General features: G+C 40.7%; 1 protein-coding gene across 5 annotated transcripts in view; it reads right to left on the reverse strand.

Annotated features, from left to right (window-relative positions):
• The window catches only part of LOC122560706 (interleukin-21 receptor-like), a 46,024-nt gene that overhangs the window by 2,620 nt on the left and 24,180 nt on the right, over positions 1–19,224 (reverse strand). For 4 of the 5 annotated variants that reach the window (XM_043711648.1, XM_043711647.1, XM_043711650.1 and 1 more), the window contains 6 exons: positions 16,944–17,161; positions 16,277–16,422; positions 12,758–12,932; positions 12,470–12,589; positions 7,623–7,728; positions 5,904–5,988 (listed from right to left, as the gene is read on the reverse strand). In XM_043711648.1, the coding sequence (XP_043567583.1) occupies positions 5,904–5,988; positions 7,623–7,728; positions 12,470–12,589; positions 12,758–12,932; positions 16,277–16,422; positions 16,944–17,161 (850 nt within the window). The remainder of the gene's footprint in view (positions 1–5,903; positions 5,989–7,622; positions 7,729–12,469; positions 12,590–12,757; positions 12,933–16,276; positions 16,423–16,943; positions 17,162–19,224) is intronic. The other variant, XM_043711649.1, reaches the window with a different exon arrangement.

Below are 19,224 nucleotides of genomic sequence, written 5' to 3' on the forward strand. Positions count from 1 at the left end.
TACTTTCTCCCCACCCCCACCCTCCTCTAGCTTATCTCTCCATGCTTCAGGCTCTCTGCCTTTATTCCTGATGAAGGGCTTTTGCCCGAAACGTCGATTTCGAAGCTCCTTGGATGCTGCCTGAACTGCTATGCTCTTCCAGCACCCACTAATCCAGTATCTGAGAGATATGTTGCAGAGAAACAGTTCATAGGAACATAGGAACAGGAGTAGACCTTTCAGCCTACTCCACAATTTAATGAGACTTTGATTGATGTGTGGCCTAACTTCATCAACCTGTCTTTGGCCCATATCCCTTATAACCTTTGCTTAATAGTTCAAAACTTTGTTTTATATGGGCAAAATACTGTGGATGCTGCAAATCTAAATCAAACAGAGAAAATACTGGAGAAACTCAGTAAATCTGGCAGCATTTGTGGAGAGAAAGACAGAGTTAACATTTTGAGTCAGTTCTTAAACCAGACTCGATACATTAATTCTGCTTCTCTCTCCACATGCTGCCAGACCTAATGGGTTTCCCCAGTATTCTGTGTTCATTTTAAACTTTGTTTGGCTGTCTATGTAAAGATTTTTCTAAACTGTCGTATAAACAGCTTTATTTTATTTTTCTGTTGTAGAAGAAACTTACTTTTTTTGGTGAAAAGTATTGGCAGCCTCATTGAATATGTTTAGTGATGAACAACACTAGTTAAGGGACAACACTACCCTTATAGGGCAAACCAAACAAAGAACAGCCAGGGAATTCCTAGAAGCATGGCACTCATCAACAAAGCTGAAAATGTGTTGCTGGAAAAGCGCAGCAGGTCAGGCAGCATCCAGGGAACAGGAGAATCGACGTTTCGGGCATAAGCCCTGAAGCCCTGAAGAAGGGCTTATGCCCGAAACGTCGATTCTCCTGTTCCCTGGATGCTGCCTGACCTGCTGCGCTTTTCCAGCAACACATTTTCAGCTCTGATCTCCAGCATCTGCAGACCTCACTTTCTACTCATCAACAAACTCCATCAACAAACACATCGACCTGGAACCAATATACCGGCCACTACGGCGGACAGCTGAAACTGACAACCGGAAGCGGCAGGGACAGGCCACTATAGATGCCGGAGGAAACACCACAGAAGCGCTTCACAGGAGGCTCCCAAGCACTGAAGATGTCACCGAGACAGGGGACGAAACGTTTGCAACAAAAATTTCCAGCTCGGCGAACAGAACCACAACAACGAGCACCCGAGCTACAAATCTTCACCCAAACAGTGATGAACTATCACTGTCGTCTAGTGCAGAAGTTAAACTTATGACCTATCCAGCCAAATTTCACTTTAGAATCTGATTTATCCAGTGTTATCATTAACTGCGATCGTACTCCTGTGTCCCACTACTGCCCTGCCCCCTGTCAAGATGGAGATCAGGATTTTTTTGTTCATGTGAACTGATGAACAGCAGCATAATTATGTAGCACCAGGGTACCAACACTCAGCTCTTCACTTTTAGTCGATAGGAGATTAACCACCTGTAGGAGTTTAACTATCTTTCACAGATCCTTGCCATTCTTACTATCCTAAATTTTAAAATCATCTTTGATTTTGAAGCTCTCAGTGGCTTATTTTTTCCTTATCACCATTACTTCTTTCTCCCTGACACCTTCTCCAGTTCTGCCCTCTTGTGTACAGTCCACAAATGGCTGCATGTTTTGCTGTCCTAACCTTCACCACTGAAATTCCCTACTTAAAACTTTTCTGCTTCTTGGGCCTCTTTTAAAACCTACATGTGGAATCATATACAGAATTGGTATGGATTATGGCAATAAATCTGGACGAATCTTGTTAGAAGGCCTTTCTTAATGTCAGTAGCAACCCATTACATTTTCACCAGAATTTTGGGCATTGAGACAAGACTCATAGAGGAAACTTGAGATAGAACATAGAACAATACAACACAGGAATAGGCCCTTTGGCCCATGATATTGTGCTGAACAATATTACAGGGATTATTTCTTGTTAACAGTCTCATTAATACTGATTTTCTGTTTCAATAGTGCTTCAGCCAGAGCCTGAATGCTCACTGTTCTGTCATATCAACTTGCTAGTAAAAATCATTCTTACATCTATAGCATGTGTTAGCGGCCTGTGCGACACTCACACTACATGATATTTGAAGCAAATGGCCATATCTGATGTATGTGAGGGCAAGGGTGTTTTGCTACATAGGAGAAGGTGATGGCCCACTAGGTTACTAATATAGGAAACTCAGCTAGTGTTCTGGGGACCAGGGTTCAAATTCTGCTACAGCAGATGGTGCAATTTGATTTCAATAATAAATATCTGGAATTAAGTATCTACAGATGACCATGAAACCATTGTAGATTGTCAGAAAAATCCATCTGGCTCACTAATGTCCTTCAGGGAAGGAAATCTGCCTGTTCTGGCTTACATGTGACTCCAGACTAACAGAAGTGTGGTTGAGTCTCAGCTGCTCTCTGAATTAGCCTAGCAAGCCAATCAGTTGTATCAATCAATATGAAGCTCAGCACTGTCCTCATGACCTGTCCTACCTGCCAATCTTCCTTCCCACCTATCCACTCCACCCTCCCCTCTAACCTATCACCCTCATCCCCACCCCCATCCACCTATTGTACTCTTTGCTACCTTCCGCCACCCTCCTCTCTGACCTATCACCTCCATCCCCACCCCCATTCATCTATTGTACTCTTTGCTATCTTCTCCCCAGCCGCTCCCCCCCTCTCCATTTATCTCTCCACCCTGGAGGCTCCCTGCCTCCATTCCTGATGAAGGGCTTTTGCCCAAACGTCGATTTTCCTGCTCCTCAGATGCTGTCTGACCTGCTGTGCTTTTCCAGCACCACTTTAACCTAGACTCTGGTTTCCAGCATCTGCAGTCCTCACTTTTCCCTCAATCAATTTGAAGTCTCAACAAACAACTGAAACCAGACAGACCACCTGGCCTTGACCCAGGCATTGAAAAAGACAATAGCAGAAACAGTCCTGTCGACACTGTAAAGTCCTCTTTACTAGCATATGGGGCCTAGTGCCAAAATTTGGAGAACTGTCTCACAGACGAGTTAAGCAACAGCCTGACTTTTCACACTCACAGAATTAGAGCTTACAATGTCCAGGCACCAGTCCAAACAGAGGTTGCCACAGAGTGGTATGCAATTAGGGGGGAGTTGCCTTGGGAGTGCTCATCATTGACTCCAACAATGTTATAGCTTCAGTTTAAACTGTATGATTCTGGTTCTAATATTCAGAAAGGAGCCCAGGAAGATGGAGGGCATATCAGCAGGAAACAATTTGGAGATAGTGACGATAACTTGGTTAGGTTTAGTGTTGTTATGGACAGGGATGAGGATGGGCCAAGAATAAAAGTTCTAAAGTGAGGAAAGGCTAATTTTACAATGAGAACATACAAATTAGCCCAAGTGGACTGGGAGCACTTAAAACTATGTCAGAACAGTGAGAGGCATTTGAGGAAAAAACAGCAAGAGTACACGGCAAATATATTCCCATAATGACAAAAGAGTGGGACCAAGACTGGAGAACCCTGAATGTCAAGGATAATGAAAATTAGGGTTAAGATAAAAAGAGAAACTCATGTGGATATTAAAGTTTCAATACCACAGGGTCCTTAGACGAATTTCAATAATGCAGTGGGAAACCGACAAAGGAAATTATGAAGCAAAGAGTGTACATTAGAAAGCATTTGGAGGTAAAATAAAAGAAATCTTAGAGGGTTTTTAAAATTACTTAATGAACAGGACCCTAACTAGCGAAAGAGTAGAGTCATGGAGATAATATGTGTCTGGACCTAGAAGATGTGGGCACGGTTCTCAATGAATACCTTACATCAGTCTTCACAATGGAAAAGGATGACACAGGAACAGATATCAGGGTGGAGGACTGTGAAATGCTAGAAGAAATTAACACCGAAAGTGAAGAGATGCCAGTAGCCTTAAAAGTGGATAAATCTGCAGGCCTGGATATGTTGTATCCCAGGATATTAAGGAAGCAAAGGAGGCTTTTGCCGAAACATCGATTTCGAAGCTCCTTGGATGCTGCCTGAACTGCTGTGCTCTTCCAGCACCACTGATCCAGAATCTGGTTTCCAGCATCTGCAGTCATTGTTTTTACCTAGGAGATATCAGGGGCCTAGGCAGTTCTTTTCTGGCCACAGATGAGGTACCAGAGGCCTGGAGGACTACTAACATTGCCCAATTTTTAACAAAAGAAGAAAGTGATAGGCCCGAAAACTACACGCCAGTCAGTCAAACCTTGGTGATGGGAAAGTTATTGGGAAAGAATTCAGAGGAACAGTTACATCTGCTCTCGGAGAGACATGGATTAATCAAGAATAGTCAGCTTGGATTGTTAAGGGATGTTCTGTTTGACAAGTTGGATCACTTTTTTTGTAGAGGTAACCATGAGTGTCGGTGAGGGTAATACATCTGATTTGGTCTATATGGGCTTTAGCAAGGTGTTTGACAAGGTTTGTCATGGCAGACTCATCAAGAGTTTAAGAAACCATGGAAACTGAGGCAAAGTGGCACATTGGAACCAAAATTGGCTGGAAGCCAAGAATCTGAGTGTGATGATAGAGAGATATTTCTGTGTCTGGAAGTTGGTTTCCTGTGGGGTTCCAAAGGACTCAGTGTTGGGTCCCTTACTGTTTGTCGTGTACATATTCATGATTTAGACTTAAAACATCATGGGTTATGATCAAGAGTTTTCAGATGACACGATAATTATCTAGCCCTAAACTGAAGGAGGATATCAATGGACTGTCTGCATGCTTGCCTGTCTGTCATGGTCTCCCATTGGACAATGACAGGATGCTGATCTGCAGTGGGCTCTGAGGACAGAGCAGCAGGGACTTAGAGAGTTGGTTAATGAGATGTGTCTCTAGACAGATAAGCGGTCTGGCCTGTTGGTTTGATAGCGACTGGGGAAAAGAAGTGACTGGGGCTGCTTGTGGCGGGTAGTGTCAGCCATGCCAGCTATGTGCCATAAACTGTGTGAATTTGGGATTGATGTGCCATTACCTTGTTGGTAAAGAGCAATTCCATAATGCCAATTCTTGGCTAGGTGCTCAGCTGAGATTTAACAATGGTGTTGATGCCAGCAGTGATGGCCTATTCTGTGATATCCTGTGAGTGGTAGTTATGGTAAGTGGTCAAATCATGCTAGGATTAGACAAGAACGGAGGTAGTTAATGAGGAGAGTTTGGGAAAATTGGGCAAGAAATTGCGCAAGGCCTCATAAATACAAACTGTCCGTGAAACTTGACAAAATTGAAGCAGACAAAATATAAATTCAGCCCAACTTCTTTCACTTTAGCTTTGAATAAGGTCTTCTGCCCTAACACATTCCTTACAAAAGCCAGTGTCACATTCTTTCTTGATCATGGGGTGCAAGAGTGTCTGGTATGGTCCACATATTAATGCCCATCTACAATTGCCATTTTGAATCACTACGGACCTATGCTGGAACACACACAATGCTGTCAGGGAAGAAATTTCTGCATTTTGGTAAAGCCCTAGTTAAATGATTTGGAATGTTTAGCAATGTTAAAGAGGCTACATAATGAAGTTGTTTTTGTTGTTATTGTCCTTGCCTGTGTAAGCATGTGGGTTGCCTGACTCTTTCATGGTCTGTGATCCTGCATGTATAGGAAATACCAGGCAGTAATCAGAAATGGAAATCTGAGGTGATCCTGCTTTCCTTTTTGCAACTTGAGAAAATGCAGAGCCCCTTACCAATCCTCAAGCAGGCAGGTCCAGTGTGAACAGATGCCTGGAACTTCCACTCCCAGACAACACTATTCAATAAGCTATGGCATTTAAGAGAAAGTAATCTCAGGTATGAGCATAATTACATAGAGTATTACTGTATTTACCTTGAAGTTTCCATTGTGTTCACTGTAGAGTGGCTGGAAAAAGTTGCCTGGGTTTGGAATATGAATCCATACCTTATTCACAATACTTGAAATGGACAAAAAATTAAAACAGAAATTAATGCATTCAATTTACATCATTTGGATAAAAAAAAAATGTATATTTATTATTGGAAGATGCAGAAAAAAAATTCCTCTAAGAAACATGCAAGTGAGAGAAAACATCAAGTCATCAAAACAGAAAGAGAGAATGAGAAACAATGTTGTGCACAAAGTGACTGGAATATGGGATCCTTTCCCACTGAGCGTGATGGAAGTTGAGTCATTTGTTGAGAAAGTTAGAGAATAACTTTCAAAGGAAAAAAAGCAAAGAGAAAGAGCAAGAAAGCAAGACAAGATGGTTGATATGGGGAGGTTAAGGCAGTGGGATTACTTTTCCCCTTTCTCACCTTTCAGTTGCTTGCAACAAGCTATATTTTAGAAGAAATATTTGAAATGTGTGTTGTGATTTTCAGTTCTAAATGTGAAGGAAGCTTTCAGGTAAGTTTAAATCAAAAGGAAGAGTAATGTATATTTCTTCAACACCTGGAACCATAATGAAACATCTGACTATCTCATCGACACAGAAATATATAGGCAAAGATGGATTCTAGAGGCAAAGTTTTACGCTATTGACAAAATAAAGTACAAGGAGTAAACCACTTGTTCAAATCTCACGTGTTTAAAAATGTACATGTATGGATCAAGCCTGGATAGGTGTTGTTTTGTGGTTCTTTGGATGAATGAAAGTTGTAAGCCTCTAAGTTCTTGATGAAGTTATGGCCAGGTTTCACTGGGATAGCTGATTGCTGGCAGTGTTCTATGTGTCTTGCTGCAGGAAAGTCAAATCCTTTAATTTAAAAACTGATCTATCCCTTTCAATTTCTGGAAGCAAAAGAATTTGACATCTGGTGTTGGTATTGGTCAAGTAATTTCTACAATGCTATATCTCCACTTGCTGTACAGCTGGTTTGATGTTAGAAGCCACTGCTGCACAACAGGATTTTAATGCTGGTCACTGGGGTGTGTGCTATCATTGAATATATTTAGAACAGAGATAGAAAGAATAAGAAATATGGGGAGAGGATGGAAAAGAGAAACTGAAACCTATAATCTGACATGATCATATTGAGTGGCAGAGAAGGCTCAGTGAACCATATGGTCTGCTGCTCCTATTCCTGATGTTCTTATGGGACCAAAGTAAACAGCTGTCATGTGACAGAAGCTCTAAAACTAACATGTAGTGCTGAATAGTCTCTGTTGTGCTGTGATTTGTGCATTTACAAACATACTGACCCTAACAATGTGAGGGTCTGATATTGACTCCAAAAGCATTGGAAAAACTGTCAGTGGTTCCAGTGACACTGGGATAGATTGTTATCAGTTATAGTGACACTGGAAAATCTGTTATTGACTCTAGTGATAACAGGGAAGAACTGTTGCTTGCTCCAATGATATTGGGATGAACTGTTACCATTTACAATGAATACTGGGAAAACTGCTACCAGTTAAAATAAGAACCGGGATAGACTTTCTGGCACCAATAGCATGAAGAGAGACAGTTACTAGCTCCATTGACAATGGAATGGTCTATTTCTGGCTACAGATAGCATTGGAATTGTCTATTATTAGCTGCAGTCAATAGCTGGAGAGATGGATACGGGTTAAATTATATAGACTTACCGTATGTGAATCCTGAAGTACAGAAGTATGGAAATAATGATAGCCAATGAGATTGGAAGCAGCACAACAATCAACAAGCTGCTCTGTTTGGAAGGACTGTCCGTAGCTTTAAAAGGAAAGAACAGAAATAAAGTTTATTATTGGGGTAGGTCATGGGCCAGCTTCACAAGGTAGAATATTTTAAATTGGGCTTCGAGGGAAGTTGCAATGAGAAGTGAAATTGTGGATTTTCTTGAGACACTCTGTAAATGGGTAATCTGCCCCATATTTCATTTGTGACTTGGGCTGCTACTGTGATGGTTTTGAGAAATTTCAGATTTCCAAGAAACATTCATTAATTTTAGACCTCCACGTGTCAACATTCAAGTGTGGCCTGAAGCATCTAATAAAACGTCCTTAACATTGTCTCATCAAGTACTTTCAGGACAGAAGCATCAAAAAGTACATAGTGAAAAATTCTATCACTACCCATTCAATCTTCCAAAGGCAGGAATACTACGGGTTAGATAAAGAGTAAAACTATCCCTACATTATTCCAGCATGAATTAGATACAGAATAAAGTTACCTCTGCATTGAATTTTGAAGATTACCTAGGTTTAGAAAGGAAGGTGAGGAATATGTTAACTACAAGGTAAAATTCATACAAACATACAAACCTAATCAGGAGCAGGCCAACTCGCCCCTCAAGCTTGCACTGCCTTTCAATAAGATTACAGCTGATCTGATTGTAACCTCAAATCCACATTCTCACCTATTGCCAAAAATCTTTCTACCTCTGCCCTAAAAATATACAAGGGCTTTGCTTCCAACACTTTTCCAGGTAGAGAGTTCCAAAGACTCATGAGCCTTAGAAAAAAATTAACCTAATGTGTTTTTAAAAAGTGGAATCCCTGATTTTTTTTAAACAGTGATCATAGTTCAACATTCTCATATAAGAGAAAATGTCTTCTCCATATCTACCATGTCAAGTCAGCTTTAATGTGCCCCTCATTGATAAATTATGTGTTTTACAATATCATGACCTCATTTCATTTATTTAATTGCCTTTTGCAGTCTTGAATACTTGTACCCCAAACTCAAAACCCAGGACCAAACTCCCATTACACAAACTCAACCCATTGCCTAGGATTTCGATGGGCTACATGAGTTAACCATTTTTACTTCAGTATTGGAGCTTTCTTTTTTATTCACTCATTGACTTGAGCATTGATGGTCAGGCCAGTATTTACTTCCCAACCACTGCAGTTCATGGTATTGTTAATCATAATGTGTGGTTGGGGGAAATTCCAAGATTTTAATCAAGTGACAGTGAAGGAACAGTGATATATTTCCAAGGTGGGATGGTTTGTACCTTGGAGGGAACCTTGCAGGTGGTGGTATTCAGATTGTTGTGGACTAGGCCAGACCACTCAAAACATTCTTAAGCAGGCAGTCCAGACCATAACTTTGCAATTTGTTTCAGTAAGTGTACAGTGAAAATTACCTGGAGTAAGTTAGCTAGGTTTTAAAACAGACAAAAATTGATTCACAAAATTACAGAATGGAACACAAAGAACAGAATAAAGAACACCTACAGAACTCAGTCTATCCAAACTAGACTTAATTATGATGTTCCAAATATGCACAACAGTCCCAATAAACAAACCCCTTAAACACGGAGCAAAAAATAAAACAAAGGCTTCTAGGTCAAAGTTAGAAGGACAGAAGGAGAGAGAGTCTAGCAGCCTGTTTCCATCCATTTCCACAGGTGAACTTCTCTAACTGAAATTCTGAACTGAACGGCTCAGCTAGACAGCTCGCCACGCCCCCTTGACTTATACAGGTTACTTTTAAAGACTTAAGCTTTGGCCTAAAGTCTCATCTGTTTACGTATAAACCAAAACGCCTTTCATCTCTGTACAAAACCCAGCCGATTTGGGGCCCAGCCTGTTTATGATCCCTCTGAAGAAAACCAAGGACACAGTACCCTTGATAAAAGGAACAACTTTTAGAAAAAAGGACCAGCTTTGTGACAAGATGCAGTTGCTGCCTTTGTCCTTCTAGGTGGAATGGGTACCAGGTTTGGAAAGTGCTGTTGAGGTAGTCTTGATGAGTTGCTGCATCATGTAGATGGTACACACTGTTGGCAATATGTTGGTGGTGAAGGGAGGATGAATGTTTAAGATGGTTGATATAGTGTCAATCAAGTGAGGTACTTGGTCCTGTTCTGTGTTCCTTACTGTTGTTGGAGCTGCATTCATCCAAGCAATTGGAGAATCTTCAACTGTGCAGACTTCTATGTTTGCATATTTCTATCCACACAACATGCTGTATTCTGTTAAATGTTGATTCACCAACCCACTGAAAAGCTCTGACATATTTAAACAGATTTTCAGTGTGTAACTAAATGTATGCCTGCCAGAATTTGCTAATGCTGTATAAAAGAGGGCATGACTTGTCCTCCCATTGATGATTCAGTACTGTATAAAAGCTCTCTATTGGTATACTGCTCTACATTTTTGAAGAAACTGGCATTGGAAGGCCCCAGAAATGTAAATGCTGTAGGTTACAGAGAGACATAGATAAGCTGCAGAGCTGGGCTGTGAGGTGGCAAATGGAGATTCATGCGGAAAAGTGTGAGGTGATTCACTTTGGAAGGAGCAACAGGAATGCAGAGTACTAGGCTAATAGTAAGATTTTTGGTAGTGTAGATAAGCAGAGAGATCTCAGTGTCCAGGTATGTAGATCCTTGAAAGTTGCCACCCAGGTTGGTAGGGTTGTTAAGAAGCTGAAAATGTGTTGATGGAAAAGCGCAGCAGGTCAGGCAGCATCCAGGGAACAGGAGAATCGATGTTTCGGGCATAAGCCCTTCTTCAGGAAGGGCTTATGCCCGAAACGTCGATTCTCCTGTTCCCTGGATGCTGCCTGACCTGCTGCGCTTTTCCAGCAACACATTTTCAGCTCTGATCTCCAGCATCTGCAGTCCTCACTTTCTCCTCAGGGTTGTTAAGAAGGCATGTGGTGTGTTAGCTTTTATTGGTAGAGGGATTGAGTTTTGGAACCATGAGATCATGCTGCAGTTGTACAAAACACTGCTACGGCAACATTTGAAGTTTTGGTCACCGCATTGTAGGAAGGATGTGGAAGCTTTGAAAAGGTTTCAGAGGAGATTTACTAGGATGTTGCCTGGTATGGAGAGAAAGTCTTATGAGGAACTTGAGGCTGTTTTCATTAGAGAGAGGTGACTTAATTAAGACATAGAAGATAATCAGAGAGTTAGACAGGTGGGACAGTGAGAGCCTTTTTCCTCAGATGGTGATGGCTAGCATGAGAGGACACAGGTTTAAATTGAGGGGTGATAGATATAGGACTAATGTCAGAGGTAGTTTCTTTACTCAGAGAGTAGTAAGAGGTGTAGAACGCTCTGCCTACAACAGTAGTAGACTTGTCAACTTTAAGGACATTTAAACGGTCATTAGATAGGCATATGGATGAGAATGGAATAGTGTAGGTTCGATGGGCTTCAGATTGGTTTCACAGGTCAGTGCAACATAGAAGGCTGAAGTGCTTGTACTGCATTGTAATGTTCTAGGTTCTATAACATCTTCCTCTCAAGGTAATTAGAAAACATTGTCTATCAAAGGTACCTTTTCATGTGAAACATACTCGCAGTAAAAAGAAAGAAGACAACCCAGGGAAATCAGCAGCTGAAAAAGTGAAGACACAGAAGAAGACAGAGACTGTGTAGTTTTGAAATTAAGTTAATGTGCACCCATGGGATGTCCGCTATTAGGATTCATAGCAGAAACGGTAATGCAAAAGCTAGAACAAACAGTCCTACCAATCATCAAACCAAAAATCTGGGTTTGCTACGTAGATGACACCTTTGTCATCACAAAACGAAACAAGATAGAAGAGACATTTAACATCATCAACAACACCCTCACAGGCATAAAGTTCACCAAGGAGGAAGAAACCAACAACAAACTTGCATTTCTGGACGTCACAGTCGAAAGAAAGGACAAGGGAGAATTACAAACCTGCGTACAGAAAACCTACGAACACTGACCAAATACTCAACTACACCAGCAACCATCCGAACACACACAAATGAGGCTGTATAAGAACACTATTCCAACAAGCCACCACACACTGCAGCACAGATGAACTTCGAAAAACAGAGGAGAACCACCTATACGACGTATTCAAGAAGAAAGGATACTCAAAAAACACAGTGCGTAGATTCCTCAAGAACAAACCATGACAAGCAGACCAAACACAGCCAGAAACCCTAACCACCTTACCATACATCAAAGAAGTTTCAGAAATGACAGCCAGACTACTGAGACCCCTCGGAATCTTAGTAGCACACAAACCCACCAACACTCTCAAACAAAAACTAACATCTATCAACCCCTCAGAAAACGAACAGGAAATGACATCACCACAAACCCCAGGAACCCCATCCAGGAAAAAGATATAAGTAGAAAGCAGGAGACAACAGCTTCGCTTCACTTGGAGGTCGCCACTGATGATGTTACCTAGCCAGGTAATGAAACGTCTGGATATCAAACCTACAGCTCAGCGAGCAAGCCTACACCCCACCCGTAATTTTAATAAGTGTCTTATTGGAACAGCATATTATTTTTATCAAGTTGGAATCAAATAGTAAGTGGAAAAGAGAAGGAGGGCTTGGATTTGTGAAGTTTTTTTGTTGTTTAATGCTCTCTATTAGAGTTAGAAAAACAAATTGTTCTTCTTTTCTTTAAATAGTGAAATTTAGGAGTTCTCTGTCACTCATATTTTAACAGATAGCGAGGTGAACTTTTCTAGGTGTTTGGTTTAATTGACAAAGGGGTTCAATCACCACTTGTAACCATGGGAAAAGTCTGAAATTGTGCTTTTTTTGGTTCGGAGTAGTATGTTTCTTCCATCAAAAATGTGTAAGGATTAGGTTCCACTTCTATATTTTTCACCACCTGGCTATCTGTGATAGAAAAGAGAGAGTGAATTAAAATGACAGATAAACCAAGTAAAAGACAAAGAAGCAGAAAGCGAGAAATAGACATAGCTAAAGTGAGGGAGACAAATTCAGAAAGAGTGAGGGATCAGTCAGATAGTATTCTAAACATAATTTCAGCAGCAGTATACTTGCCAGAGTTTGTCTTCCATTTTATTTCTGAACTCCACTTGCTCCATCTGCCGTTATAATCTGTACGCCTTGAAGGTATACTGCGAACTCTTGCTTTATAATCTGTTACTGGTTTCAATTCTGACTCCTCAATAGCCAGATGCTGGATATCATTAACTATATTTTTCACCTTCACATCCTGCTAAGGAGAAAAGAGTTTCATGTAGGATGTATGATGGAACATAGCATAACAAGATTTTCTAAACAGAAAATGTGGATATCATAAGTTATACTTTTTCAGAGCAGTGCTGGGAGGTTTATTCCATGTGAAAAATTTACAGAGGGTAAAATTGAATTTAGAGGTCAAACAAAGCTGTAAAGCATATTGACAAGGTGGGGAATGGTCTAATAAGTGGCAGGTGGATTTCTATACCTTTTAGTCTGAGGCAATAAATTTACACTGTAAAAAATAACTCAGTAATGATGTCCCTAGGATGTTAAAGTTTTAACGTATATTTACCAGGATACTGCTTGGTATGAAGGGACACAAATAACTCTTGAAAATTGTTCCTGTTTGTGTTTTGCAAATTAAAGGGCAACATAGCAGAATTTTAAAAATTATGACATGGTGTTCCCACCTAACTGTAAAGAATGCAATAATAATTGTGTCCACTGTTTCGCAGGCATCCCAAAGTGTACAAAATCCCAAATAACCCATCAAAATGACCAGTTTGCCTGACTGACTGCTATTCAAGACTCAGTAACAGAAAAATAACTATTTACTGTAACATACTTCACTTTCCCAAACAGCAGAAAAGAGGATTCCTAAACTATGACTATGAAACTTTAATTATACCCCTTCAAAAACCCTAAATACATACATAGGATCAATCATGAAGATGGTCAAAAGACAAATGTTTTACCGTATGTACTTTGGGTGGTAAAAGAATATAGATCAGGTAAAAATTATTCAAATTCAAAAATCCACATCGCAAGGTGGAAATTTATTTTTATCACAGTCCTTTTAATTTTATCAATGATACATTGCTATCTGGAACATGACAGTCACTGTTGGATTCAATAGTTGATCAGGTGAACCTAGTTTTTTTTTGTTTTAGAATTCTTTTCTTTTAAACTTTCTTGGTTTTTCTGACCTTTCCACATGAGACAGCGAGAAAGAGAGAGATGAATAAATGCATGCTTTCTGTTTGCAGGTTCTGAAGGTCCTTTCTTTGCTACCCCAGCAATTACAGTTTTAACATTCTGCAGCTCACTGAGAAGCAGAATTTCTTAACTCAAAAGACTCTTCAATGCTGCTTAATTCCAAATTTTCCCTCTCTCTGCTTCCAAAAGCAATATTGTAGTGCTCAGCGCAAAAAAAATCACTTGATTTTGCAAATATCTCATGGTACTTGGGTATTGTGGTTAGCACTGCTGCCTCACAGCGCCAAAGACCCAGGTTCAACTCCCACCTCAGGCAACTGTATGTGTGGAGTTTGCACATTCTCCCCGTGTCTGCGTGGGTTTCCTCTGGGTGCTCCGGTTTCCTCCCGCAGTCCAAAAATGTGCAGGTTAGGTGAATTGGCCATGCTAAATTGCCCATAGTGTTAGGTGAAGGGGTAAATGTAGGGGAATGGATCTGGGTGGGTTTCTGTTCGGAGGGTCGGTGTGGACTTATTGGGCCGAAGGGCCTGTTTCCACACTGTAAGTAATCTAATCTAATCTAAACAAGTACTTCAGTTATTAAGTCACAGTCTAATCTCCAGTTCAGTTTATAGTCTTAAAATTGAAAATATATGGTCTCTTATGTTTTCAGCGGTTGAGAGGGACCTGACTGAAGCATGCAAATCCCAAGCTCCAAAGTAAAGTGTTGACGGGCTGAAGTGGTGTTTGAATTGGTCCAAAAGTGGCATGATAACATGGTGATTTGTCAATACCAACTTTTGTCGATGAAAAGTCAAGGAGGGTGATGGCTATGCAGCATGGAGGGACATTGTGCTGAGGTCACAGTTGGATGATGACCAGGACATCCCAGATCCAACCCTCCAACTCGACACCACCCTCTTGAGTTATCCTACCTCTCCATCTTCCTTTACATCTCTCTGCCCCAACCTCCCCTCTGATCTATCACCACCCCTCCAACCTGTGTCCACCTATCACCTTCCCAGCAGCCTTCCCCCAGCCCCACCCCTACCCTCCTATTTATCTCTCAGTCCCCTTTATCCCCCACATTCATGCTCCCAGATGCTGCCTCATCTACTGTGCTTTTCCAACGCCACACTATTCAACTCTGATCTCCAGCATCTGCAGTCCTCACTTTCTCCATGATGACCAGGACATGCAATTGGAAGACTGCAGCCACCAGGTATCTGCTCTGACTGGTGTGTCAAAGTAATTTGCACTGTCTCGTTTCTCAGGGAAGGAGAGGAGAATTGGGAATGGCATATAACTGAGACAAGTTTGGGTGTTGATGAGATACAAATACTTGGAAATAAGCTGGTTGTGCTTTAATAATGATATTCTGAAGTTGTCAGTTAAAGAAAAATTCAAAATATTTTCTTGATGATGTTTAGATTCTGATTTTTTTCATTTTTGTCATATTACCCCAACCTTTTCACCATTGTTTGCGCTATTCCAGGGGAGGAAAACTTTACCCCAGGGTGACAGCAAAAAAGTAGAGCAGATGAAGAAAGACAATATAACCAGTTTCAGAAAGACGAACAACACTTAAAATATCAGGTAGATAAGCAGCAGATTCATGGATACAAAAATGTAGAAATTTCTATGAGCTGCCAGGGAAAGTGGTGGAGGCTGGTACAATTGCAACAGTTAAGAGGCATTTGGATGGGTATATGAATAGAAAGGGTTTGGAGGGATATGGGCTGGGTACTGGCAGGTGGGACTAGATTGGGTTGGGATATCTGGTCGGCATGAACGGATTGGACCGAAGGGTCTGTTTCCATGCTGTACATCTCTATGACTATGACTCCATAAGTTCACTTGATATAAATACTCTAGTCAGGGCAGGGGATGACGTTTTTGTGCAAATCTTTCTCTTTTTCCCAACAATTATGTTGGATAATTTGTCATGTGTAATGAATCAGAATGTGGGATTTTATTTATTGAGTTGTGAGCATCATTGACAAGGCTAAAATTTATTACCTCCTCTTAGCTGCAGATAACGTGACAAAAGTGCTCCCGCAGCGTTTTTATTCAGGAAATTCTTGGATTTAGACCCAGCAACAATGAAAGAATAGTAATATATGTCCAAATTACATTAGTGTATCTTGAAGAGGAGTATGAAGGTAATAAAGTGCCATGCGTCTCATGTTTTGTTCTTTTAGGTGATGCACGTTATGGGTTTGGGAGGGGCTGCTGAAAAAGTCTTGGCAGGTTGTTATAATGTATTCTGTTTACAGTTGAAACTGCATTGTGTTGATGCTGGATGGATGGAATGTTGAAATGTCTCGGGCTACAGGATGGAATCTCTGGGGTACTTTGTGGGATGGTAATTGGCACAGGGTAGAAGCCAGAGTCATTCACCTCTTTTGTTTCTCTGCTCCAAAATTCGACTTCATGCTCCAGACAGTTTTTCAAATACTGGCTTGCATGGTTCTGCCATGTGATGATAACCTTCCGTGTTGTTGAATTAACTGTCACAGACAGTTGCTGAGGTGCTTTCAAATGTACTACAAGATAAGAGTTATCCAAGAGTTACACAATGAGATATCACATTGTTATAAGAAGATGATAATATCCTGTTCAGAATGAAATGGAGAAAAATTAACTTGTATATTGTGGGAATAATTGATAACAGTTGAAACTCTTCCCCTTTCAGTCAGACACCTCCAGAGAGCACTTTACACTCAGAAGTGTGGTGTATCTCTAAAGCTATGATTCCCTTCAAATATACACCTACGGTTACATTACACCCATATAAATACAAAGTTATGGAGATAGTACTACTGTGCTATACACAATACCCTTTTGAGCACATATTTACTCATATGGAGGGATTGCCATTTTAAATGTACAATGTTTTGGAAGGAGTACCCTTTAAATATTTGCCATTATGGAAACAGTGCCCCTTTAATTACACAGTGTTATGGAGGGAGTATCTATTACAATACACATTTATGGATCTGGCCCTTTAAATACACATTTACAGTTATGGAGAGAATGCCTCTTTAAATACACAATTAACACTTACTGTTCTGAGATGGTATGAATTCCTCAATGATGCAAGTTTGCGATGTGTTAGCTGGGCTGTTTGACTTAAGGGTGATTTTAAATTTATCGATATTCATGAACATCTGAAAGTGCATGATACAAGTGTAGTAGTGAATCCATCTCTCGTCCTCCATTGGCAGCATGGAATGTCTTGTGAAAGTACAATTATTCTCATGAGAAAAGCGGTTTGACACAACCCTGTTTGGAAATGGATTGATTAAAAAGTCAATTAATGCTTATAATAAGGTCCAGGCCATTTTCAGCCACCCATCCACTGACTTCCATCACTGCCTCCACTGTGGAGCATTTTAGCTGAAGTGTGTGCTATCTATAGGATGCATTGCAGGAACTCACCAAGACGTTTTAATCACATTTCACAAACCTCTACCACTTAGCAGGACAAATTCTGCATGCATTGAGTAGGTCAACTGCTTTACGTCCTTCTAAGATTTGTTCATTTCCTCTGTGGCTGTGCCGTTTGACCAGATGATTCACTTCAGTCTCCTACTCTTGTTCTCCAGTAAAAGATAAAATTATAGCATTGGATGCAGGGTTCACTTCATGTACAACATGTGATCAGGTACCATTAAATCCAATTACTGTACTGTTTTGGCCTGACTACTGGGAAATTGCAGAACTAATAAGACAACTAGGGATTGGATAGAGAATAAAGGTTCTCTACTTTGTCCCATGAAATGTTCCCAGGTCATGGTCAGCACAGGTTAGATACAGTGTAAAGCTTCCTCTATACTGTTCCATTCAATATTCCCAGCATGTGTCCAGTACAAGTTAGATACAGTTTAATGTTCTGTCTGCACTGTAGCATCAAATACTTCCAGTGTTAGACAGAATGCATTAAATACAGAATAAAACTCTCTTCATGTTTCGGGAAAGTGAGGAGGACCATACATTGGCTCCTGAAACATGGCACAGCAGCAGCAAAGAGGTTAATGGCCTGGGAGAAAACAAAATTGCAGAATGACTTCACAGTACAAAGAAGTACATAATACTTGAAGCTAGTATGTAACATTAAATCCTAAGGTAAGTTGACTTAAAATTGTGTGCCAGTGTTCTTCCATTCAAATGTATGTTAAGTTCTTGCTTTGCATCTCAATTTCTAAAATGGAAGAAATGGATCTGTGCCATTTCTGTTTTGACCCAGAGTTGATTAATCATATAGTGGCTAGTTAGCTCAGCTCGTGCATGACTAAGGACCTTCTCTACTGTATCAAAGGATTGGTCCTTGGATGTTATGTAGATAACATCAGCGCAGAGGAAACTTTCAGTTTGTGAATAAATGGGCTAGCCTTTGATTCAAATATTGAACAAGAAGGGCATGTGAACATTACCTTGAGTTAAGCCACCTTTCTGTCTGGATCAATAGTTTTGCTGGTTATTGCTGTCAACAAAACAAAATCTGTTGGCCACCAATTTACTTTATCAATCTGGTATGATTGCACAATGTTCAACATCATTTGCAATGTCTCAGATACTGAAACCATCTATGTCCAAGTTCAGCAAAACATGATAATATTCGGGCTTGAGCTGACAAGTGGCAAGTAATATTTGTGCAATAGAAATGCCAAGCAATTACTCTCTCCAACAAGGGAGAGTCTAACCATCGCCCCTGAAATCCAATGACACTGTCAATACTGAATCGCCCATTATCAACATCTAGGGGTCACCATTGCCCAGAAACTGAACTGGATAAGCCATATAAACACAGTAGCTGTAAGAGCAGGTCAGAGGTTAGGAACCCTGTAGCGAATATCTCACCTTCTGACTCCCCAAACCGTAGCTATACAATCTACAAGGCAGAAGTCTGGAGAATGATGGAATACTCCCCAGTTGCCTGGATTTCTAAACCCCCAACAACACTAAAGAAGCTTGACACCTCCTTGTTGGCACCACATCCACAAACATCCACTCGGTCCACTACTGCAGCTCAGGAGCTGCAGTGTATACCAAGCACAATATGCACTGCAGATTTTTATCAAGGTTTCTTAGACGGGCCTGCTAAACACACAATAACTGCCATATCAAAGGATAAGTGCATCAGATATATGGGAACATCGTCACTTGCAGATTCTTTTCCAGGCCATCCACCATCCTAACTTGGAAATATATTACTGTTCCTTCAAAGTTTCTGGGTCAAAATATTGCAGCTTCCTTTCTGGAAGTATCCTGGCCCTCCAAGTAAGACAGGAGAAAGTGAGGACTGCAGATGCTGGAGATCAGAGCTGAAAATGTGTTGCTGGAAA

Source organism: Chiloscyllium plagiosum, chromosome 21 (assembly GCF_004010195.1).
Source record: "Chiloscyllium plagiosum isolate BGI_BamShark_2017 chromosome 21, ASM401019v2, whole genome shotgun sequence".
NCBI lineage: Eukaryota > Metazoa > Chordata > Chondrichthyes > Orectolobiformes > Hemiscylliidae > Chiloscyllium > Chiloscyllium plagiosum.